Source organism: Podarcis cretensis, assembly GCF_951804945.1.
Source record: "Podarcis cretensis genome assembly, chromosome: 4".
In the NCBI taxonomy this organism is placed as follows: Eukaryota; Metazoa; Chordata; class Lepidosauria; order Squamata; family Lacertidae; genus Podarcis; species Podarcis cretensis.
The window spans coordinates 15,149,344-15,175,659 of record NC_137173.1 but is presented as its reverse complement, the minus strand read 5'-3'; the positions used below and the strand labels follow the sequence as shown (position 1 = coordinate 15,175,659).

Sequence of the window (26,316 nt, the reverse complement as noted above, 5' to 3'; positions counted from 1 at the left end):
GGCATTGGTGGTGAGACTTTACTACTGGTTTTGAAGTCATGGGACTAAGATACAATGTTGGTCTTAATGAGGAAACAAGCTGGGAGAGATGGCTTGAATGCAAATGGAGGAAAGATCCGAATGAATGCAACCGAACCCTGGTAAGGGCTCATTATCCAGCCTGCCTAGTGGCAGTGAAGGCCATTGCATCCTCATTATGTCGCCTGGTAGAGCTTTTCTGAGAGATCTGCATTGGCTCCCAGTACGTTTCCGAGCACAATTCAGAGTGTTGGTGCTGACCTTTAAAGCCCTGAGCGGCCTCGGTCCTGTATACCTGAAGTAGCGTCTCCACCCCCATTGTTCAGACTGGACACTGAGATCCAGCTCCGAGGGCCTTCTGGCAGTTCCCTCATTGCAAGAAGTGAGGTTACAGGGAACCAGACAGAGGGCCTTCTCGGTAGTGGCACCCACCCTGTGGAACGCCCTCCCTTCAGATGTGAAGGAAATAAGCAGCTATCCTATCTTTAAAAGACATCTGAAGGCAGCCCTGTTTAGGGAAGTTTTTAATATTTAATGCTGTATTGATTGGGAGCCGCTCAGAGTGGCTGGGGAAAATCAACCAGATGGGTGGGATATAAATAATAAATTATTATTATTATTATTATTATTATTATTATTATTTTCTGGGTTTTATGAAGCCTTTTACAGGCTGGCCCAAAGGAGGTGATAGAACCAATGGTAGCTCACTGTGACTCGTTTGCAAAGCATTTTGAGGATAAAATTACTTGCATTCACCAAGACCTTGAATCTGCTGTTATAGCAGATGAATCTCATGGGGTGTCCAGAGCACAGTCTAGTCCTGTTGTGTTGGATGAGTTTCAGTTGGTAAGGCTTGAGGATGTGGACAAGGTGCTTGGACCAGTCAGAGTGACCACTTACCCTTTAGACCAGCCTTTCTCAACCTGTGGGTCCCCAGATGTTGTTGAACTACAACCCCCATCACCCCTAGCTAGCAAGGCCAGAGCTCAGGGATGATGGGAGTTGTAGTCCAACAACATCTGGGGACCCACAGGTTGAGAACCACTGCTCTAGACTGTTGTCCCTCTTGGCTGATAAAAAACAGCAAGGAGGGAACAGCTGGCTGGGCCAGGGAGGTGATCAATGCCTTTTTACAAGACGAGGTGGCCCTTGTCTGTTTGAAGGAGGCGGTTTGAGCATATTACACCGATTCTGGTCCGACTGCACTGGGTACCAGTTAGTTCCTGGGCCCAATTCAAAGTTCTGGTTTTGACCTATAAAGCCTCAAACAGCTCAGGACCACAATACCTCAAGGACTTCCTCTTTCCATACGGACCTACCTGGACCCTGAGATCATCTTCTGAGTCCCTTCTCAGTGTGATTCCTCCTAGCAGGATCTGGGTGAAAACTAAGGGTAAATAGAAAAACAGACCGGGCAGGATTCACGTGCATGTAGACATATTAAGTAAAAGGTGTTGGCTCACCTGCGTTTCAAGGAATGATTCCTGACATACAAGTTAAGGAGGGTCATTTTTAAATTATTTGTCCATGTATGTCTTGTCCAAAATATCCTTAGTAATTATAAAGGCCAGAGTATAGTCGTACCTCAGGTTGAATATGCTTCATGTTGAGTACATTTGAGTTGCGGTCCGTGGCAACCCGGAAGTAACGGAGCACATTACTTCCGGGTTTCGCCGCTTGCGCATGCGCAGACGCTTAAAATGACGTCACACACATGCGCAGAAGCAGCGAAAAACGACGTGCGCGTGCGCAGACGTGCCATTGCTAGTTACGTTTGCTTCTGGATGCGAACGGGGCTCCGGAACGGATCCTGTTCAAATCCGGAGGTACCACTGTATCTATATTTTGGGGGAGGGGTGAGTTTCTAATCCTTAAAGCTGTAAAGTTATGCCTCAAAACTTGTGATCATTGTGAGTGAAATCTCCCAAACTAGCAGGATTTCCAGTGGATGGGGCTCTCTGCATAGCTCTTTCCCTCTCCCATGGCTAAGAAGAGTACAATGAACTGATGTGCAAATAAACAGATTATGTGGGTTTGCACAATGTAGGCCACATGCAAAACATTAGTTCCGCCCCCCTCCCATCCCAGCTTGGTACATGTAAGCTCCGTCAAGACATCTAGCCTAAAACTGCCTTGACTCCACTTGTTCTCCTTGACATATTTTTTTGGCTCTGTCATGCATTCCATCCCCTTTTGATATTTTTGCAGTTTGCCTCTGGGTCTTCTGAACCCTGGAATGGTACCCCCCCCCCAATGCTCCTATGTACTCTCACTCTGCTGTTTCAGTTTCTGAAAAACAAAAAAGTACAATGGGTGACTAATGTTTGGTCCAAACCTAAACTGGCTGCTCCTCTGAGTTTAGCCAACAATAGCCAAGCTGGACAGGGCCCAAACACATGCTCTCAAACAATGACATAGCAGACGTTGGAGTTATGGGAGCCTTTGGGACCATGTCCTCAGCTGGTGTTAATCACCTTTGTTCTCTTTGCTGCGATGGAGTTTTGCCAGTTGCCAGTTGCTCTGCCTGGATAAATGGCCTATATGTTGATGGCTGAGTCATTGCCACAACAAGAGCCAGATGGGCAAAACACTTCCTAAGACTTCATCTGCTCTGGCTTTGATCTAGTCCAGAACCGCCGGAGGAAAATGAATACTTGGACATCGAGAGTGTGGAAGGGGAGCAGTTAGTGGATCTGCAATGAAGTTTGGATGGGGAGCAAGTTTGTAACAATACTTCCCCCTCCTTCCTCCCCATGGAGAAGCAAGTTGATTTCTTCAGTTCAGGTTGGGGAAATGTGTAAGCCCATGTGAGATCAGGGATCTGTCCTGTACCCAGACCATTGGGCCACCTAGCCAAGAAGAAAGGGCAACCAAAATTCCTCCCTGTGAGGAGAGGTTGCAGTGTTTGAGTTTAGAGAACAGGTGACATGATACTTATTTATAAAATTATTCATGGTGTGGAGAAAGTGGAGAGGGGAAAGTTTTTCTCCATCTCACAAAGCACTGGAACTGATGGACCACCAGTGAAGCTGAATTTTGAAAGATTCAGGACAGATGGGGGGCACGGGGAGAAGTACTTCTTCACATAAAGGTAAAGGTAAAGGGACCCCTGACCATTAGGTCCAGTCATGGCCGACTCTGGGGTTGCGGCGCTCATCTCACTTTATTGTCCTAGGGAGCCAGCGTACAGCTTCCGGCTCATGTGGCCAGCATGACTAAGCCGCTTCTGGCGAACCAGAGCAGCGCATGGAAACACCGTTACCTTCCCACCAGAGTGGTACCCCTATTTATCTACTTGTACATTTTGGGGTGCTTTTGAACTCCTAGGTTGGCAGGAGCAGGGACTGAGCAATGGGAGCTCACCCCGTCATGGGGATTCGAACTGCCGACCTTCTGATTGGCAAGTCCTAGGCTCTGTGGTTTAACCCACAGCGCCACCAGCGTCCCACTTCTTCACATAGCACATAGTTAAACTATGGGACTCTCTCGCACATGGGGCAGTCATGGCCACCAACTTGGAAGGTTAGACAAATTCATGGAGGAGAGGGCTACCAATGGCTGCTTGCAGTGGTGGCTATGCTGTGGTTTCACAGTCAGAGGCAGTATGTCTCCAAACTCCAGTTCCTAGAAGCCACAGGAAGGGAGAGTGCTCTGGTTCTCAGGTCTTGCTTGCAGGTTTCCTAAGGATATCTGATTGGTCACTGTGAGAAGTCAATACTGAATAAGATCCAGCAGGCTCTTCTTGTGTTCTTAGGGACGTGGGTGGCGCTGTGTTCTAAACCATGGAGTCTCTTGGGCTTGCCGATCAGAAGGTCGGCAGTTCGATTCCACAGGACGGGGTGAGCTCCTGTTGCTCTGTCCCAGATTCTGCCAATCTAGCAGTTCAAAAGCATGCCAGCACAAGTAGATAAGTAGGTACCACTGCGGCAGGAAGGTAAACAGCGTTTCTGTGCGCTCTGGTTTCCGTCATGGTGTCCCGTTGCACCAGAAGCGGTTTAGTCATGCTGGCCACATAACCCAGAAAGCTGTCTGTGGACAAACAGTGGCTCCCTCGGCCTGAAAGTGAAATGAGTGCCGCAACCCCATAGTCGCCTTTGACTGGACTTAATTGTCCAGGGATCCTTTACCTTTACTTTTTTTAACCTCTTGTGTTTTTATTGTCTTCACTCATTGGTCAAAGCTCTCCACAATTTCAGACAGTGGATATTCCAAGCCCTGCCTACAGATGTCTGATAACTGAACCTGGGATTTGTATGCCACTGTACCACCCCAAATTTGGTCTCTTTACTCTTGCAATTTTCAAGGTTAAGGAGGCTGCAAAGAGATCTTTTCCTGGAAATCAAATAACATGGAAATATCCCATTCCTGAAAGCACAAGGACCAACTTCCATGCCCGCTCAATGGGGAGCAAATCTTGTTTGTTAGAGGTGATCTGTGATATGAGTGGCTGCTGTACGCATGTGTTCGAGATCAACAGCCAATATGTGTCCTTAAATCCTTAACTACAAACCCGAACTTTCCTTCGGTCGGTTTGCAAGTCAAGTCATTCACAAGGCCTGGATAATATGTGTGTACCTGAGTCCCTACATTTCAAAGGTTTTGGGGAGGACCATTGCTCAATGGTAAAGTACCTGTCTTGAATGCAGACTGCCCCAGATATAATCCTTGGCAACTCCAAACAGGCCTTGTCTAAAATCCTGGACAATGATTGCCAATCATTGCTGGCCATTCTGAGCTAGATGGATCATTGGTCTGGCTTGGTTTAAGGCATCTTCCTAGGTTCCTATCCCAAGCCCCCTCCTCACAATTCCATTAATGTACACAAACTAGAGTATCCTACCAACAGCACACCACAGAGAAAATATATCCATGATTACTTAGCCTGGTTCTCACGGGTATTCTGGGGGAAACAAAATGGCACCCGCAAGCCATGGAGCGGGAGGAGCACCCATGAGTTTTGACCCCATGTCTCCCTCCTGATTTTGTGAATGGGGATGCAAAATTAGGAGAGGGATTTCAGCCCAGCACTGAGCTGAGCTACTGTATTTTTGGCATTTTTAGGTATAGTCTTGTAAGTCAGCACCGGTGACAAAAATGAATAATGTAGCACTGCTTCTGCTGTCAAGTGCTTTGTGTGCTTCTAAATTTGCAATAATAGATTGTATATCTTGGCAGAGGATCAGGGCATTAGTAGAATGATTCACTGCAACGTGTCCCTTTCAGAAATGTATGTCTTGTGTATATACTTCTGTATCTGAAAAAGGTTTTCATTTTCCTTCCTAAGTCAGCTATTTCCTTTCCATTGTTTTATTTTTATTGTGTTTACTGCAACAAAACAAAAGTTAGAAAACTTATTTGATCGTACAAAACAGAAGCCAAGCAGAAGAATGTTTGCCTTTGAGTTATGGATGTAGTATGTTACATTTCTCCAGTGTTGCTCCACATCTTCTATAGTGTTGATTATTATATGCAGTGGCATCTATTGGAAAAAGAGGGGAACCCAGAGAAATTCCTTATCTGGGCACCTCACTATTTTTAACTATTCATGTGTGTTTTGTGGGCAGAAATGGATTTCCTTGTATTGCCCTCCCCCTACTTTTGATCCCTAACTGTGTCTTCAAATCCCCTTCATTTTAATATAAATGCAAGTCTGAAACCAATAAAGGACCAGGGCTCTCAGGCATATTATTTCTGCAAAGGCAAGTATTGGCCTTGTTTCAATAGAAGACAGGTTATTTCCCTTCCTTTCTCTCCTGCTGAAGCATAATATGCCGCTAACCATAAAATTAATAGAAGGACAGGATTGTTCCCTAAAGAATTGATATTATATCTCTGTTCTGAGGTGGCTTCTGCTGATGGCTGATTTTCTGAGCTGATGGCTTAGGTCAGGAGTCGGCAAACTAAGGCCCGGGGCCCGCATGCGGCCCACCGGGTTCGTTAATCTGGGCCACGAACTTTGTGGACCCTGCCACCCGCTCGGTCAGTCCCCGCGCTAAACCGGTGCGGGGGCCTCGCCACGTGGGGACTGACTTCCGTGACGCTGGCGTGGCTTCGGATTGGCTGCAGGAAGCTCCTGCAGCCAATCCGAAGCCACAGACGCTTCTGGGCAACGCCCCTTCCAGGAGGAAGTGGCGGCAGCAGGGGGCTCCTCCGCCGCCCAGACCAGCGGAGTGGGGAAACAGGTGTAGAGTGTACCGAGGATGTGGATCACACAGGAAACTGCAAGATATGCATGGCTTATGATGATTAAGGTTGTACATTTTGATCAGTTATTTTCTGCTCATCAGAACTTCAGATGGGGAGAAATTCAAATTTTTAAAAGGAGAGCAAAACAAAACGTTTCTCTCTTTGTATTTCTCTAGAGGAGTTCTGAAATACCAAACTAATCTAAAGGAGCACCCGCCAGGGTGTTTGAACCCTAATGCAACAGTTCAGGAGGACAGGCAATTTGCACCTGGTTTTGAAAAGCTGCCGTCTGAAAATGCCCTGGAACCTCTCCCTGGAGGGTTGGTGGAGCTGGAACCACTTCTTCAAAGCAGCTTTGTGTGCACCGAGGAACCGAAATTTCAAGCCCATTTCCCCGAGGTTTGTATGAACATCTTCGCTGTATTTCGCTCGTGGCGGTGAAGAAACCAGTTGGCTTTGCTGATGTGAAAACACGGAATGTTCATAAACATTCCAACTGCTCCGGGGAAGAAAGCTGTTTTCAGATAAGTTTGAGGGAAGGAGAAATTGTCATTTAGGCCAAGATTTCAAACATGCGCATGTGTGCCTTTGTGGTTCTGTTTGAGGTTTTGAGGCAATGGTTTGGAAGATAAAGCAGAGGGACTAAGGGGCATACAAGCCAGAGGCAATTTGGCTAAAGGAAGTCTGCCGCAACACTTAGTGAATAGGGATTGCTGCACTAAAACAGCTGAGGAAAGGTTGTCAGTTAAACTAAAGGTCGTTGGACTAAATCTCTTTTGTTAGCAAACTTTTCAAAGTTTTATTTTTAATGCAGGTATTTATAACAACTGCAAGTGCTAAGCACAATTCTAATTGGGGACTTCCCTCTTTTCTCTGCAAGAAATGGCAATGCCTCTTCTAAGATGGAGCATTTTACTGTGATGGCAGTGTTGTGCTTCTACCCGGACACTGAGGTCCAGCTCCGAGGGCCTTCTGGCGGTTCCCTCACGATGAGAAGCCAAGTTACAGGGAACCAGGCAGAGGGCCTTCTTGGTAGTGGCGCCCGCCCTGTGGAACGCCCTCCCACCAGATGTCAAAGAGAACAACAACTACCAAACTTTTAGAAGACATTTGAAGGCAGCACTGTTTAGGGAGGCTTTTAATGTTTGATGTATCACAGTATTTTAATATTTCCTGGAAGCCGCCCAGAGTGGCTGGGGAAGCCCAGCCAGATGGGCGGAATATAAATAAATTATTATTATTATTATTATTATTATTATTATTATTATTATTATTATTATTAGAGTGCCAGAGAAGGCCTGAGTGGACCCAGATTAAATCTGTGACTCCATGGAGGCATATCCTGATATTTTGTGGCTTCTCCTTTGACTACAGTAGTGAGTCTGGATTTTGAATACAGTGGTACCTCTGGTTGTGAACGGGATCCGTTCCGGGGGCCCGTTCACAACATGAAAGGAACGCAACCCGCAGTGGCACATCTGCACACACACGGGTTGAGATTCACCACTTCTGCGCATGCGCATGATGTCATTTTGCGCGTCTGAGCATGTGCGAGTGGCGAAACCCGAAGTAACCCTTCCTGGTACTTCCTGGTTGCCGCAGGACGCAACATGAAAAAACATAACATGAAGCAAATGTAACAAGGGGGTAAGACTGTACCAGCTTACTAGCCAGTGTTTTGGCTTACAAGGCTTTTGTCATGTCCCCCACTTTTCAGACATGGCTCTGGATCTCTGGACCGTTGTGTTTGTACTGTGCCGAAAGGCTTTACCGCTACATCTGTAGTAGCAACAAACCTGTCACGATAACTGCGGCCATCAGCCACCCCTGCGATGTCCTTGAGGTGCAGATGGTAAAGGAGGACTTCAAAGCGAGACCTGGACAGGTGAGCTAATGGATGCTATTCCTGGCCCCTGAACTCTTGTGTCCTGAACATAAGAAGAGCCTGCTAGGTCAGGCCAATGTTCTCACATGTCTCTGGGAAACCAGCAAGCGGGACCTGAACTTGAGAGCATTTCCCCCTCCTCTGGCTTCCAGGAACTGTATTCCAAAGCGTTGCTGCCTCCAACTGTGGAGGCAGAGAATGGCCATCATGGTTAGTAGACATTGATTGCCTTATCCTCTTTGGATTTGTCTAATCTCCTTTGAAAGCCACCCACGTCAGTGGCCGTCATTGCTTCCTGGAGGTGCAAGTTCCATAGTTTAGCATTGCACGGTGTGAAAAATTTTTGCATCTCCTGAATCCTTCAGAGAGAGCCAGTGTAGTGTAGTGGTTAAGAGCAGTAGACTCGTAATCTGGTGAACCGGGTTTGCTTCCCCGCTCCTCCACATGCAGCTGCTGGGTGACCTTGGGCCAGTCACACTTCTCTGAAGTCTGTCAGCCTCACTCACCTCACAGAGTGTTTGTTGTGAGGGAGGAAGGGAAAGGAGAATGTTAGCTGCTTTGAGACTCCTTCGGGGAGTGATAAAGCGGGATATCAAATCCAAATTCCTCCTCCTCCTCCTCCTCCATCTTTGTTAGATGTCCATGAGGTTTTGTATTATATGCAACAGAGAAGATGCAGGAGAGTGGGGTAGGAGCGGAAACTGGAATTAAGGGCCCCAAACCCAATCCATGTGTTCTCAGAGAGAGCCAAACTCAGTAAAAACAAAGTTCCGAAAGCAGACAGTGTATAAGAGCATAAGAGCCCTGCTGAATCAGGCCAGGGGTCCATCTCAGCTAACGCCCTGCTTCCAAGCTTGCCAGCCAGGGGCTTCTGGGAAGACAGCAGGCAAGGCAAGAAGACTATCTCTTCCCAGCAACTAGTGTTTGCTGGGTTGGGACCCATTTACACTATACAGTGGACGCTCGGGTTGCGAACATGATCCGTGCGGGATGCACATTCGCAACCCACAGCATCCGCAACCTGCAGCAGCACATCTGCGCATGTGTGGGTTGTGATTCTGTGCTTCTGCGCACGCGCAAAGCGCGATTTAGTGCTTCTGCGCATGCACGGCTGCCAAAACCTGGAAGTAACCCATTCCAGTACTTGCGGGTTTCGGCGGTCCGTAACCCAAAAAAACACAACCTGAAGCGTCTGTAATCCGATTTATGACTGTACATCATCCATGACAGATGGCCACCCAACCTCTGCTTGAAAACCTAGAATCATAGAATCATAGAATCATAGAGTTGGAAGAGACCACAAGGGCCATCGAGTCCAACCCCCTGCCAAGCAGGAAACACCATCAGAGCACTCCTGACATATGGTTGTCAAGCCTCTGCTTAAAGACCTCCAAAGAAGGAGACTCCACCACACTCCTTGGCAGCAAATTCCACTGTCGAACAGCTCTTACTGTCAGGAAGTTCTTCCTAATGTTTAGGTGGAATCTTCTTTCTTGTACCTTTCTCCTGCAAGGTAGGAGAGTCCACAACCTCTTGAGGGAGACGGTTCCACTGTTGAATATCTCTTTCTTGATGCAAATGCATCAGCAGAGCCAATTCCATACTCCTGCTCCAAAAATCAAATGCCACTTGGTGATCCCACCAGGTGGAAATTTGTGGCTGAGCACTACCAACATTTAAATCGTATCTCTGAATAAATTTTGTTAAGCCTAGCTGCACCATAGCAGCAGTTTATACTGGGCTCCTTGTACTGATAGACTCAGCGATGACCTTTGTTTTTTTGCCCCATATTTGGATAATAAAATCCAATGATAATCATGTTGCAAACACCCACCCCACAAACTCCAGTGCCAAATACAGTGGTGCCTCGCAAGACGAAATTAATCCATTCCATGAGGCTCTTCGTCTAGCAGTTTTTTCGTCTTGCGAAGCAAGCCCATTGACAGCTTAGCGGATTAGCGCTATTAGCGGTTTAGCGGCTTTTAGCGATCAGCTGTTAAGCGGCTTATCTGCGGATCAGCTGATAAGCGGCTTAGCAGCTTAGGAAAAGGGGGGAAAAGGGGGGGGAAACCCGCAGGAACTCGCAAGACATTTTCGTCTTGCGAAGCAAGCCCATAGGGAAATTCGTTTTGCGAAGCGCCTCCAAAACGGAAAACCCTTTCGTCTAGCGGGTTTTCTGTCTTGCGAGGCGTTCGTCTTGCGGGGCACCACTGTACCGCTAGAAACATCAGCCGTCTAATAAGACAACAGCTTGAGAGAAAGCAATTGGAGCGGGCACGTTATGTATGAATGCTTAAAAGGAACTATGCTGCAACAAAGCAATTTACAAATGAGGTCAGAGGAATAAAATCCACAGAGCTAAAACAAACAGGGTTGGGGAGTCTGATTGGGAGGCTGAGTTTCTGGAGGGAAGTGGGGAAGACTTACTCCATATTAGAAGCAGCATCTCTAAGAGACATCTTTGCCATTTCAGTACATCATTCTGCATTGTCCCAGCGTCTCTTCAGTAGAAAGCCACCCATTCACCCTAACGCTGGTAAGGAATATCTTTTACTATTTGTGCTATTGGTATTTGCTTTCTATGCATCTGCAGCAGACGAATGCTCCTATATTTTCCTTTGTCAAATTTGCTGGCTCATTTTTGTGCCCCATCACCAATTAGAACATTGTTGCCGTTGTTGCTCAGAGGTGTTCGCATGCACCATCTTCTTGCAATCCTCACATTAACCCTGTAAGGCAGGACAGTATTTTCTGCCCCTCCCACCCCTGCTGGGGATGAGCTTGAGAGTGTGTGCCTGCTGTGAACTAACATGGTGGCTTTAGGAAATAGGCGAGATTCAACAGGGATGGAACCGCATTGTGCTACAACAGAATCATATCCAGGTGTGCCGTACCTGAGACCCGGGCAGGATCTATACAGACCTGTTTAACGTCATTAGAACAGTATTAGCTATATTGTTCTAAAACATCACAGGGTGTACTTGTAACAATAAAGCATTTTTTTTTTTACCTTTGTTTCTTTTGTCAAAATGCTGTCTCCCTACTGCTGGTTGCTGGTTGCTCTGCAGCACCCTGTGGTGTTGCATTTTTATAATGCATTATGAATGTTAAACGTAGGATGCCATGTGTCCATATGGTTATCAAAACTCTTGCTTAACGTTAAAAGCCATGAGTGTATCAAAACCCTTCCTTAACGTTAAAAGCCATGAGTGTAGATTCGTTCCTGGTGAGTGGTCGAAGGATGAGTGGCACAATAGCAGTGTCCCAACTCACATGACGTGGCTGTGATAGTTTGACAGCCCTGCAGGCAGTGGTGGAGGGTGTCCATTGGGACAAGTAGTAGTAGTAGTAGTAGTGGTGGAAGTAGTGGTAGTAGTAGTAGTGGTAGTAGTAGTAGTAGTAGTGGAAGTAGTGGTAGTAGTAGTAGTGGTAGTAGTAGTAGTAGTGGTAGTAGTGGTAGTAGTAGTAGTGGTAGTAGTAGTAGTAGTGGTAGTAGTGGTAGTAGTAGTAGTGGTAGTAGTAGTAGTAGTGGTAGTAGTGGTAGTAGTGGTAGTAGTGGTAGTAGTAGTAGTGGTGGTAGTAGTAGTAGTAGTAGTAGTGGTAGTAGTGGTAGTAGTAGTAGTAGTGGTAGTAGTGGTAGTAGTAGTAGTGGTGGTAGTAGTGGTAGTAGTAGTAGTGGTAGTAGTGGTAGTAGTAGTAGTGGTAGTAGTGGTAGTAGTAGTAGTAGTGGTAGTAGTGGTAGTAGTAGTAGTGGTGGTAGTAGTAGTAGTAGTAGTAGTGGTAGTAGTGGTAGTAGTAGAAGTAGTGGTAGTAGTGGTAGTAGTAGTAGTAGTGGTAGTAGTGGTGGTAGTAGTGGTAGTAGTAGTAGTAGTGGTAGTAGTAGTAGTGGTGGTGGTAGTAGTAGTAATATGCCACCCATCTGACTGGGTTGCCCCAACTGCTCTGGGTGTCTTGCAACAAATATTAATAACACAATAAAACACCAACCATTTAAAGAATCCCTGTGCCATTTAGAGCCTTCAGATGTCTTCTAAAAGTCATATACAGTGGTACCTCGGGTTACATATGCTTCAGGTTACATACACTTCAGGTTACAGACTTCGCTAACCCAGAAATAGTACCTCGGGTTAAGAACTTTGCTTCATGATGAGAACAGAAATCGTGGTCTGGCGGCGCAGCAGCAGCAGGAGGCCCCAATAGCTAAAGTGATGCTTCAGGTTGAGAACAGTTTCAGGTTAAGAACGGACCTCCGGATTGAATTAAGTACTTAACCCGAGATACCACTGTAGTTGTTTATTTCCTTGACATCTGACAGGAGGGCGTTCCACAGGGTGACGTTAATGCTGAGAAGGCCCTCTACCTGGTTCCCTGTAACATCACTTCTTGCAGTGAGGGAACCACCAGAAGACCCTCAGAGCTGGATCTCAGTGTCCAAGCTGAACAATGGGGTGGAGACGCTCCTTCAGGTATACAGGGCCGAAGACGTTCCATTTGAATAATTTGTACTTCTGTTCTTCAGCCAAGAAGTCTCCTGGAGCAGCTTATGTCCAGTCAAAATGAGACAATCCTTAGCCACAGGCTCACAACCTAAAAATGACCCATCCCTTGAGAGATGCAAGCCTTTGCCATTCCCTCTCAGAGGATGGCTGGCTGATTCCCCAGTCTGTACCATCTATTGCACTACAGTAGTAGGAGTCAATGCTTGGGGAAGAGAAGCCTAAATGTGTCACTGGAATTCTGAACTCCTATTTTGTATTTCTGGAAAGACTGTGAGCTTCTTAATTGCGCATCTGCTAGGTAAAGGTAAAGGTACCCCTGCCCATACGGGCCAGTCTTGACAGACTCTGGGGTTGTGCACCCATCTCACTCAAGAGGCCAGAGGCCAGCGCTGTCCGGAGACACTTCCGGGTCACGTGGCCAGCATGACATCGCTGCTCTGGCGAGCCAGAGCCGCACACGGAAACGCCGTTTACCTTCCCGCTGGTAAGCGGTCCCTATTTATCTACTTGCACCCGGAGGTGCTTTCGAACTGCTAGGTTGGCAGGCGCTGGGACCGAGCAGCGGGAGCGCACCCCGCCGCAGGGATTCGAACCGCCGACCTTTCGATCGGCAAGTCTTTAACCCACAGCGCCACCTACGTTCCTGGAAAGGCTGTGAGCTTCTTAATTGCGCGTCTGCTACTTGTGAACAAAATACAATTTTGTTGTTGTTGTTTTTAATGGCATTCCAATGACGGGGGAGACTTCAGAAACTTCTAACCCTTTTTTTCTGCCCAGCCAAAGGAATGGACAGAAATTTTCCTTTAAAAAAATTCTAGGTCGTGTTGTGCCTAGGGCTGCTTTTTTGCCTAGAAATGTGTATGTGTGAGTGCCTCTTGCTTTGAGGGTAATGCGAGACTTGGGGCTGCGCTTATAGAAAATGTAGGCAATATATTAATACTGCCTCCCCTCCTGCTCCTGTTTGACCTACTTGCGCTGACTAAGTAGCAACATTGGCAGCTTGAGGATTTTGGCCAGCTTTCTCAGCATACTTTTGTTTTTCTTGTATCCCCCTATTTCCCCCCTGGAAATGATGTGATGCTGACTCAATCTCTCTGCCATCTCCAGCATGGCTTTCTTTGGATGCTGCCTACAACTGATGGGACTTGTAGCCCCCAAACCTCTGGAGGGCACCAGGTTGGAAAATACTGTGATAGAGGATGGGATTTGGTAGCAAGGATGGATAAGCACCACTGAAGATGGGAGTTGGAGTCCTATGTAGTACCTGCTGGCTGCAGCTGATGGAAGTTAGGAACATAGAACCATAGAATTGTAGAGTTAGGAGAAACCATGTGGTCCTTGCAATGCATAAACTTAAGAAGAGCCAGCAAGATCAGGCCAGGAATCTAGTCCAACATCCTGTCCTTACAGCGGCCAATAAGATACCCATGGGAAGGCCAGATTAAGACCTTTAGGGCACCTAAACCAGGGGTTGGCAAACTTTTCTGCCGGTGGGCTGGATCGCCCGTGTGCGGGAGCACTCACACCCATGCACATATGCCCGTTACTCTTTCCCTGCTGGCTTTCGGAGCCATGGCAGGGGAGGAGGTGGCATCTGTGGCTTCCTATTGGCTGCAGGAGCTTCCTGCAGCCAATAGGAAGCCATGGCTGTGTCCCGGAAGTCAGTTCCTGCGTGGAGTTAAACCGGTGTGCTGCGCCGGTTTAGCTCTGCATGGGGACTTACCGAGCGGGCGGCAAGGGCTAGGAGGTGGTTTAACGTATCCAGCCCACGCACCGTAGTTTGCTGACCCCTGACCTAAACACTTAAAATATTTTGGTGCCCCATATATATCTAATTCAAAATACAAACAATAGTAAACTATAAAAAAATTATTTTTTGAAATGGAACAACACCTTTGGTACAGTGAAATGGAAAATAATGTTCATTTTCATATAAAATGGTAAAGGCACCCCTGACCATTAGGTCCAGTCGTGGACGACTCTGGGGTTGCACGCTCATCTCACTCTATAGGCCAAGGGAGCTGGTGTTTGTCCGCAGACAGCTTCTGGGTTATGCGGCCAGCATGACTAAGCCACTTCTGGCGAAACCAGAGCAGAAACACCGTTTACCTTTCCGCTGGAGCGGTACCTATTTATCTACTTGCACTTTGATGTGCTTTTGAACTGCTAGGTTGGCAGGAGCAGGGACCAAGCAACAGGAGCTCACCCCATTGCGGGGATTCAAACTGCTGACCTTCTGATCGGCAAGCCCTAGGCTCTGTGGTTTAGACCACAGTGCCACCCGCGTCCCTGCCACTTTATTCCGTGATATGAACAATTCAGTTACTAGCTTACAGCTAGTAAGCTTAATTCTTCTCTACACAAGGATGAACCCAGCCAAAATCCCCTCCCCTTTGCAACTGGCAGTCCCATTTGCTCCCATTGGTGACAATGGGAGAATCTTCTGAATAGCAGTGAAGGGTCGGGGATTTAGTTGGAAGTGTGGCTTGGGAGATAAGGGTTGGTCCTCCTCTCCCTATGTGGTGTGGTCCTGATGTGCGCCCCCCCACGAAGCCCCCTCTTAGGATTTTGTTGTCCAAACAAAAACCTATATACCTGTTAACAACACATTTGATCTAATTTGGTTCTGAGAAGCTGAACCTCAGGATGACCTATTTTAAAGGTGGTTTGGGATAAGCAGGGGTACTTGAAATGCATCGTGCTGGATAAATTGCATATTTTGTGTGCAGCAGAAGTTTTATTTTCTTGTGTTCCTGTATTGGTGTCTCCACTCCCTTTCTCTTTTGTTCATCCTCCACCCCTCCCCACTGCCCTAAGCCTGAACTACGTTTTTACAGCTTTACTGATAAAACATTGGAGTTGTTATGAGAGGCTGTTGTTGATGCAGCAAATAATTTTATGCCATCTTTGCATGAAAAGGTGTGCAATTATTGCCTGTATTTTGGGGGGAAAGTGGTACATGGATATCAAAATAACCAATCAGCAACCACATGGGAAACTGCTATATACCTGATCATAGAATCATAAAATTGTAACGTTGAAAGGGACCTCGAGGATTGTCTAGTCTGACTGCCTGCAATCCAGGAATCTCACTAAAGCATCCCTGAGAGATGGCCAGCCAACCTTTGCTTAAAAACCTCCAAGTGGAGTCCATTCTACTATCGAACAGCTTACTGCCAGAAGGGCTTTCCTGATGTTTAGTTGAAACTGCCTTTCTTATAACTTGAAGCAATTGATTTGGGTCCTACCCTCCAGAGCAGGAGAAAACAAGCTTGCACTATCATCCATGTGGCAACCCCTTAGATAGTGGTACCTCAGGTTACAGACACTTCAGGTTACAAATGCTTCAGGTTACAGACTCCGCTAACCCAGAAATAGTACCTCGGGTTAAGAACTTTGCTTCAGGCTGAGAACAGAAATTGCGCAGCGGTGGCAGCGGGAGGCCCCATTAGCTAAAGTGGTAGCTCAGGTTAAGAATAGTTTCAGGTTAAGAACGGACCTCCAGAACGAATTAAGTTCTTAACCAGAGGTACCACTGTATTTTGTGGGTTTTTTTGTGGGGGGGATTGTATACAACGATAGATGTTTTGGAATATTTTAGGAGACGTAATAAAAATGATTTTTAAAAAGATATTTGAAGATCACATCTCTCAGTCTCCTCTTTTCCAGGCTAAATGTACTCCTTCAACCATTCCTCATCATGCTTGGTTTCCATGTTGATGTAGCCTAGAATAGCATTAGCCTTTTTTTGCTGCTGCATCACACCGTTGATTCATGTTCAGCTTCTGGTCTGCTAAGACTTCTATTTATTAAAATACCTCCAGCTCAGTACTATTGACACGGATTGGCATTAGCCCCCCCCCATTAGCCCCCCCCCCATGGTCTCAGCCCTACCTGGTAATGCCATGGATTGAATGTGGGACATTTTTCTTGCAAGACAAGTGCCGTAGCACCGAGTGACAAGGGGCCTTTCTAGAGCAGCATTCTTCAACTTTGGGTCCCTCAGTGTTGCAGGTCTACAACACTCATCCCAACCAACTTAGCCAATGGTAAGGGATGCTGGGAACTGTGGCCCAACATGATATGGGGAGGAGGATGGTGCTGAGATGATTTTTGCTTCCATGGCTTCTGTTTCCAAGTGATCGATGTTAGAATTCCTGCTCCGTGATTGCAGTCATGGGATTGTTGACTTTCACATGACGGTGTATGTTTTGACTCCACTGAGTGGGAAGTGACGGAAACAGGATGTTTGTGTTACTGTGTTCCGTGAAGTGGGACTATTGTCCTTTGTTCTTTTTTTCTCTTTTCTGTCTGATGCTAGAGAGAGAGGGAGCCATGTTGCAGTGCTCCGTGTGTGTTTATATGTAAATAAAGTAGATTAGCCAAAATGCTGAGTCGCAGAGGTCTGTTACGCAGCTGCACAAACTCTGCAGATCCCTAAGTGTGCTGTTTTTGGTTGGCATTGGTCACTGTGATGTTCGGGCAGAAGAAAGCTTTTGAAGAAAGCTTTTGAATGCCAGTCTCTACCAGGGTCCTACTTGAGTGTAGGCTGAGCTCCTGACAATTAGTGGCGGCTGGTCTGGTGGGGCCAAATGGAAGGTGGAACCAGGGGCCTAAACAAGTGCAGTCCATGGAAGGTGTATTGGTACAGCCCTCCATTTTGTCCAGTACCACACCTGTACCTTTAATGGCAGAGAACAAGTGAAGCTATTTATCTCATGACGGGGGAAACCCCTTTCAGCCTCAGCTTCTGCATCAATGCACAGAAGCAAGTTCCACTGTGATAAAGAGGGTTTTCGCCTTAGTGCATGGGAGTGCAGCATTCATTGACTTATTTTATTCAGTTTTATTTGCTTGTCAGGCTGCTGCTAAACTCCCAAGAGCAGTACCATTTATTTTTCTTAAGTTGGCAATCCTGCTGCTGCCATGTAGTTTATATAAAGATGCCTCAGGTTATACATTTGCAACAAATGGGTTTGGTTTAGGTTGATTATACACCGCTTCTTACTTAAAAAGAGGGAGCACCAGCCAAAGTTATTTGCAACTCCAAAAAACAAAAATACAGTAATGCCACCATTTCTCCTCACAGGGCTCAGTGCCTTTCAGGACCCCCATGTATGATATATTTTTACTTCCTTTAGCTTCCATTCTGAAGTGACCATGAATGGCCCTCCAGATATTGCTGAACTACAACTCCCATCATCCCTAGCCATGGCCCATGCTTACTAGTACTGATGGGAGTTGTAGTTCGGCATCATCTGGAGGACCAAAGGCTTTCCATTCCTGTAGTAGTGCATGCACGAATTTCATAACTTGTTTCTGAGTACCAAATTATCTCCTAAGAAGTGGCTCTGAGATTCCTGAGTACCTTGTCCCCATTGGCAATTTGTTTGGGGATTTTTCCCACCCAATTCCCCCAAGCAGCGACTGATAGTTCTCCAGCATTCATTCTCAGAAAGCAATCCTCTACTTACAGGCTTCCCCAACCTAGCGCCCTCTAAGCTATTTTGGCCTGCATCTTCCATCAACCATGGCTATGTTGTCTGGGGCTGATGGGAGTTGTCGTTCAAAAATAATTGGAGAGCACTAGGTTGGGAGAAAAGCAATGACAAACCTAGACAGCATCTTAAGAAGCAGAGACATCACCTTGCCAACAAAGGTCCGTATAGTTAAAGCTATGGTTTTCCCAGTAGTGATGTATGGAAGTGAGAGCTGGACCATCAAGAAGGCATTTTAATAAGATACTACCTAATTGATGCTTTTGAATTATGGCGCTGGAGGAGACTCTTGAGAGTCCCATGGACTTCAAGAAGATCAAACCTCTCCATTCTGCTGGAAATCAGGCCTGAGTGCTCACTGGAAGGACAGATCTTGAAGCTGAGGCTCCAATACTTTGGCCACCTCATGAGAAGAGAAGACTCCCTGGAAAAGACCCTGATGTTGGGAAAGATGGAGGGCACAAGGAGAAGGGGACGACAGAGGATGAAATGGTTGGATAGTGTTCTCGAAGCTACCAGCATGAGTTTGACCAAACTGCGGGAGGCAGTGGAAGACAGGAGTGCCTGGCATGCTCTGGTCCATGGGGTCACGAAGAGTCGGACACGACTAAACGACTAAACAACAACAACAACAGGTTGGGAAAGGCTGGCCAGTTTGAACAGGTGTCCATAGAGCATCCTTTTGGAAAATACAAATAGCTTCAGCCTTATATCCAGCGACAAAGTGCATGTGACTCTCATCACAGCTGTGAGTTTTCCTTTGTGTGAACACCAGACTTGGCTGCTTGCTGGCTGTTTGGGCTCTGCCTGACCTCAGCAGTTGCTGTGAATCCTGAGAGTTATTTTAGTAACAAAGAAGCTCATTTTATATCATGGGAAATCTATATATCTATATATATACATAAAAAACCACCCCTGCCTCCATCCGGCTACAGGAGCAACAGATGGAAGGAATCAAGCACAAGGGAGCAAATTTGGTATAATTGAAGGAACACACACGATCAAGGTGAAGATGTTTGATCCTTATTTGTGGTGTGCCTTGGTGGGAATGAAGTGCTTCTTCCCTCGTCTTTTTCTGTTTCTTCTGTGATCTTCATGAGCAGAGTTGGTTGTAGAAAATGCAGGTGTTTGTACATGCCTTGTTTTCTGCTGCCCCAGAGGGGAAGAGCCAAACCAGTGGATTCAAATTCAAAGACTTTCTGAGACTTATAAGACTTATGTTTATTTGGTTTGATGTTTTCAAGAGTGCATATTTTGTGACTTTCAGAGATTCGTAAGTTTTCTGTTTATGTGATTTCATATATTTCACATTATATAAAGAGTGTATATTGATATTGTATCATTGTATTTGGTCATCGTGTTGCCTTGGATATTACTGACTATTGTTTGCAACACAGCGGTTAAATTGTTTGGTTACCTGTGATCTTCATGAGCAGAGTTGGTTGTAGAAAATGCAGGCGTTTGTACATGCCTTGTTTTCTGCTGCCCCAGAGGAGAAGACCCAAACCAATGGATTCATTGGAGATTCTGACTAAACATTAGGAAGAAGCTTTTAATGGCAAGAGCTGTTTGACAGGGGAACAGACTACCTCGAAAATAGTGGACTCTCCTTCACTGGAAGTTTTTAAACAGAGGCTGGATGGCCACCTGGGATTCTTTCCCTGTGATTCCTGCACCACAGAGGATTAGACTAGATGACTCTACAATTTTATGATCTAGTTCAGGGGTCAGCAAAAATTTTAAAGCCGTGGGCCAGTCCACTGTCCCTCAGGTCTTGTGGCGGGCCAGAGAAGCAGCACCGGGGGTGGAGAGCTGGAAGAAGAGGTGAGGGGGGCAAGTAGTCCTCCTCTCCCCCCAGCCCCAGCCACTTCGCTTACATTCCCTGGGGCTGCCACTACCACTGCCACCACCACTGCTGCTTCTCGTGGGTAGGCAGAGCAAGCTCATTCGCTCCTATCTCTTGAGAGCCAGTGTGGTGTAGTGGTTAAGAGTGTAGTGGTTAAGAGCTTCTGTCTAGTCCACAGGAGCACCAGGGCAGCAATGGCGGAGGGAAGAATGAGCAGCGCGAAAGGGCTGGCTCCGGAGAGGGGCTGCTTAAAATGGCGCTCAGCCAGCTCAGCCCAGCCCCCTTCCTCCTCTAGGCAGGGCAGGGAGAAGCCAGGAGGAGGGAGGGAGGAGGCGCCACCATGGTGTGCGTGGGGGGGGGGAAGGAATGGCGGAGGGAAAGAAATGGCGCAGCCCGAATGAACAGAATTCCCACGCTGATCCATGGACAGTCCACGGGCCGGATCCTGAAGGCAATTGGGCCTGACCCTGCCCATGGGCCTTAATTTGCCGACCCCTGAACTAGTTGGTGGGCTGCAGACTTACCTTGAATTTCCTCATGATAGGCATTTATTTGCAGGAGCTACATTAAACAAGTAATTTGGGATTAGTTTCTGAAACTAAACTCTATTATTTTTGTGTGGTCCTTATTTAGAATAGATATTACCCTACACTTGTCAGAGAACTGGCTGTGTGCATGTTTTAGTGACAATGTTGCCAACTTATCAATTGGCCTCTGTAGCTGTGCTGCTAGTAGTAGCTTGACAAGTGACGTTTAGCCAAAGTTGATCATGTTTATGTACAAAACAGCTGATTTGTACACATCCGTTCTCTCACAAGCAACGAGAGCAGAACATGGCTATTTTTGTGGCAAGAGGTGCGTGGAACGATCCTAAGACAGCATGTTTTGTTTCGTGGGCTTAGAAAAAATAAAAATAAATCCTGGCCTGCGTGGATCTTAAGGATTTCCACGGAAATTTGGCAGTGCAAGCTCTCTATAAACAGAGATGTGCCGTATATAAACATAGCAGGTCTTTATACATTCACCAGCTGAAACCGTATTCCCTTCATAAATGAATATTCCCTGATTGCTGAAGGACACCCTGTGAATACAAATTATACATGCATCAGCTTTGTTCAACAAGAACTTTGGGAGAAAGTGAAGCATTCTGGTGGTGGGGCCAGAAGGCAAGAGCTTTTCCGCCCCCACTGGCCTGCTCCAAGTTTTCAGATATATCAATATATTGACCTGGTTCAGAGCTATAGAGAATCTCTATAGCTCAACAGTGTAAGTGCAAAAGTTTCCTGATTCAAGCCTGCACGAAGCTTGCTAAGACTGAATCAGATAAGTGCTAGAGACGCAAAGAGGTGGAAGGAACGTTCTTTCACATGTGGTGGACTTGTAAAAGGGTAAAAGCATATTGGGAAATGATCCATAATGAATTGAAAAAAATGTTTGATAGTACTTTCCCCCCCAAAACCAGAGTCCTTTCTGCTGGGGATAATTCGGACTGATATTCCCAGGTGTCAAAAAAGGTTATTTATTTATGCCACTACTGCGGCCTGTGTTTTGTTAGCCCCAAAATGGAAAACCAGCGAGGTCCCAAGCAAAGAAGAGTGGCAACTTAATCTCTCACAGAATATGCGCAGCTTGCAGACTTAGAATAAGAGATCAGGAAGAACATACGTTTAGAGAAGATTGGAAAACGTTTTTTGAATATACTGTGTACAGCTGAAAGCGCTGGCAGCATTAAGATAAATTCAGCAGTGCAAATAAGTTTTGATGGAAGCAATAATGGAATGCTGAATGGCATAGTTTTTGTAAAATATGCAGGGATTTATGAGATGTAAAATGAACCATGGAAAGAGAAAAGGGGAAGTCACAGATTTCTTAAGGATGTAAAAATGAGCATTTTAAATTGTAAGACAGGAAATTTAATAAAAATTATATATAAAAGGTTCCTGGTTCAATCCCAGCCAGCTCCCTATAAATTTTTTTAGAAAGGGGCAAAGGAGGCTGTGTGTTCTCTTTGCTGTTTGGATTGCCTCATGTGGTGCAATGGATCAGTGTGTCTGGCTGTTAACCAGAAGGTTGGTGGTTCAAGCCCAACCAAGGACGGCTGTGGGCAGGATAATAATAATAATAATAATAATAATAATAATAATAATAATTTATTAATTATACCAGGCCCATCTGGCTGGGCTTCCCTAGCCACTCTTTGACATCTGGTGGGAGGGTGTTCCACAGGGCGGGTGCCACTACTGAGAAGGTCCTCTGCCTGGTTCCCTGTAACTTGGCTTCTCACAGTGAGGGAACCACCAGAAGGCCCTCGGCACTGGACCTGTGTCCGGGTAGAACGATGAAGGTGCAGACGCTCCTTCAGGTATACTGGGTCGAGGCCATTTAGGGCTTTAAAGGATCGCTGCATTGCAGGGGGTTGGGCTAGATGACCCATAGGGTCCCTTCCAACTCCTATGATTCTTTGCTATAATGCTGAACTACTCTCATCCTCCTAAAGTTAGAACCAATGTGAGCTTCCCTCCTGCATCCACATGGGGAGTTTAAGGCTTTCAGCCACAGTTTCCTGTTACATCTAAATGCAGGAAACCGTGGTTTGTTTTAACCCTATTTAGTGTAAACAAACCAAGATCTAACCAGGGTTTCTGATCTAACGGTAGGGAGATTCACAAAACACTCCCCCAACACACATGTTAAATGGCTGCAATGGGATTGTGTGGGGCAGCCAGTGGCACACACCTCCCAACACCCCACAGGGGAAATGTTTCCCTACCCAGTCTGAATGCAACTCCATATATTTGACCTTCCATGATTTTAAGTGTAGAACTAGGCTCTCCCAAACCGGAAGGTTTTATATTGCAAACTGCCCTGCAATCTTTGGGTGAAGGGAATAATAATAATAATAATAATAATAATAATAATAATAATAATAATTTATTTATACCCCGCCCTTCTGGCTGGGCTTCCCTAGCCACTCTGGGCGGCTTCCAACAAAATATTAAAATACAGTAATGCATCAAACATTGCATGTAGAATAGAAATTTAATCAATTGACGGGCTGGTGGCTGCATTAATCTCGATGGGACACAGTTGGTACAGCATTACACAGATATGTGCTATGAATGATTCAAGAGAACATGGCACACGTGTGTGTATGTGTTTAAATTACACTGTATTAGCCAAAACTTGGATTCTTCCCGTCTAGTTTGTAGATGACATTTCCTTCTGCGAGATTTATCAGCAGAGCAAGGCATCCAAGAATCCCCGAAGGAGCCCTGAGGATCTGTAGACAGTGTTGAAATATATCCTTCCTAAACTCCGAAAGGGAGAGGAGGGGAATCTGGCTTTTTACGAGTAATTTGTTAAAGTGATGCTGCTGGAGTGTCCGTGGGAATCGGGCAACTGGGATTAGATGGACTTCTCCATATTTCACTTACTTCAGAGGGAGGCAGTGTGGCGTGCATGTACAGTGGTACCTCGGGTTAAGAACTTAATTCATTCTGGAGATCCGTTCTTAACCTGAAACTGTTCTTAACCTGAAGCAGCACTTTAGCTAATAGGGCCTTCTGCCTAGTGGCGTAGCGTGGGTTGTCAGCACCCGGGGCAAGGCAAGTAATTTGCATCCCCTAACCCATGGATTTGCGCCCCCTAACCCGTGGATTTGCGCCCCCTAACCCTAACCCCCAGATGTTGCGCCCGGTGCGGCCGGCCCCCCCTGCACCCCCCACGCTACGCCACTGCTTCTGCCGCTGCGCCGCCACTGCACAATTTCTGTGCTCATCCTGAAGCAAAGTTCTTAACCCGAGGTACTATTTCTGGGTTAGCGGAGTCTGTAACCTGAAGCGTATGTAACCCAAGGTATCACTGTATTTCAATTAGCATTATCCTGCCTTAGAAAAAGCACTAAACTATGTCAAAAAAACAATCAACATCTAAAAAAAGGGTTGGAGGCAGACAAAGTGTTGAGAAAAAGGCTTAAAAAGGTAAAGGTAAAGGGACCCCTGACAGTTAAGTCCACTCGCGGATGACTCTGGGGTTGCGGCGCTCATCTCGCTTTACTGGCCGAGGGAGCTGGCGTTTGTCTGCAGACAGTTTTTCCGAGTCATGTGGCCAGCATGACTAAGCCACTTCTGGCGAACCAGAGCAGTGCACGGAAATGCCGTTTACCTTCCCGCCGGAGCGATACCTATTTATCTACCTGCACTTTGATGTGTTTTCGAACTGCTGGGACCGAAGAACGGGAGCTCACCCCGTCGCAGGGACCTTCCGATCAGCAAGCCCTAGGCCCAGTGGTTTACACCACAGCGCTACCTGCTCAAATGTAGTCCTTGCAAACCATAACTTTTCTAGAAAGGCAAGAGTTTGGCAACAGGGGTGTTGATGGTGGTTTCAACTAAGTTTTACTTGGTGTAGACCCATTGAAAGTAATGAACCTGACTACGTCCATTAATTTCAATGGGCTTACTTTGAGTAAAGCATAGTTGCGTTCCACCCAGGTTGTTTGGTACCTTTAGGTAAGCCACTGTTCTTTCAGGAACAGCTCCCTCCCACCAGTCACAATACTGAGGTTGATTATACTGGTCTACCTTAAAGGGCTGTTGTGCTTCTTGCTATGTTTTATTACGTTTTTATCATTATTTTTTCTGTAAAATAGTTTTGATGTTGTGCACTGCCCTGGGATATCGATCAATCAGTAAAATAAATAAATAAATAAATAAATATAAAATAAATACGGTAAATAAAAATAAAATAATTGCTGAAGTGGTTATAGTAATCTTAGTCAATTGGCCATGTGCTTTTGTACATTGATAACTCCATTAATTAAGTCTCCATTAATTTAATAATAATAATAATAATAATAATAATAATAATGATTGCTGAAGTGGTTATAGTACTCTTAGTCAATTGGCCATGTGCTTTTGTCAACTGATAATTCCATTAATTAAGTCTCCATTAATATAATAATAATAATAATAATAATAATAATAATAATAACAATTGCTGAGGTGGGTATAGTACTCTTAGTCAATTGGCCATATGCTTTTGTCAACTGATAATTCCATTAATTAAGTCTCCATTAATTAAATAATAATAATACTAATAATAATAATAATAATAATAATAATAATAATTGCTGAAGTGGTTATAGTAATCTTAGTCAATTGGCCATGTGCTTTTGTAAATTGATAACTCCATTAATTAAGTCTCCATTAATTAAATAATAATAATAATAATAATAATAATAATAATTGCTGAAGTGGTTATAGTAATCTTAGTCAATTGGCCATGTGCTATTGTCAACTGATAACTCCATTAATTACCGGTAAATCTCCAGGCGAGAGAAGCAAGAATAAAAAAAAATAATTAGAAAAAAATCACACCCTGTTTGCTTCTATATGATACACACAGAGGCATCCCCCCTCCTCTCAGGAGGGCTCTGCCTTTAAAATGAAAACAAGAGACTCTTAAGATAATAGATGCTATGTCCCAAAGGAAGTTACCTTACAATAGTCAGGATGCTTGTCTACCTAGTCAGTGTAATCTGACTGATGACAACTCTCCAGGGTCTCAGGAGGAGATGGATGTTTCCCATCACCTAGTACCTGTTTGTCTCTGTTTTTTATTGGGTATCATGTGCCTTTTCGGGTGTGTGTGTGTGTGTGTGTGTGTGTAACCAGGCATCCTCCCATTCATTCAAATAAATGTCCAGTAGGTTGGCGGTTCGAATCCCCGCAACAGGGTGATCTCCCGTTGCTCGGTCCCTGCTCCTGCCAACCCAGCAGTTCGAAAGCACGTCAAAGTGCAAGTAGATAAATAGGTACTGCTCCGGCGGGAAGGTAAACGGCATTTCTGTGTGTTGCTCTGGTTCACCAAAAGCGGCTATACGCCGGCTCCCTCGGCCAATGAAGCGAGATGAGCACCGCAACCCCAGAGTCTGACACGACTGGACCTAATGGTCAGGGGTCCCTTTACCTTTTTATCCCATTTCCATTTTTAAAAAAGACCCTGAAACTTAGAGGGGATATTGTTTAACAGAAAGTAGAGTAGATAGTTGTTCATATTGACAGATGGTTTTAATATTTAATATTTAATATTTTCTTCTAGTGTGTGACCAGTAAATTAGAACAGAATAGAATAGAATAGAATAGAATAGAATAGAATAGAATAGAATAGAATAGAATAGAAGGAAAATCGGAAGTCTCTCTTTTGTAATTTTTTGCTAATGTTTCTCTGTTTCTCCTTTGTTTTCCCCCTCTCTGTTTCTCTCTTTTCCCTCTCTTTATCTCTATTGCCTCTTTCTCTTTTGATTCTCTTTTGTTTTGTTTTGTATCTCAGATCGTTGTAATCTTATCGTATTATGGGGAAATCTCAATAAAAATGTTATTG

General features: G+C 45.5%; 1 protein-coding gene across 4 annotated transcripts in view; it reads left to right on the top strand.

Annotated features, from left to right (window-relative positions):
- The window catches only part of NOX4 (NADPH oxidase 4), a 100,985-nt gene that overhangs the window by 24,316 nt on the left and 50,353 nt on the right, over positions 1-26,316 (top strand). For all 4 annotated transcript variants that reach the window (XM_079973825.1, XM_079973822.1, XM_079973823.1 and 1 more), the window contains 3 exons: positions 6,381-6,603; positions 7,922-8,089; positions 10,563-10,625. In XM_079973825.1, coding sequence (XP_079829951.1) covers positions 6,381-6,603; positions 7,922-8,089; positions 10,563-10,625 — 454 coding nt within the window. The remainder of the gene's footprint in view (positions 1-6,380; positions 6,604-7,921; positions 8,090-10,562; positions 10,626-26,316) is intronic.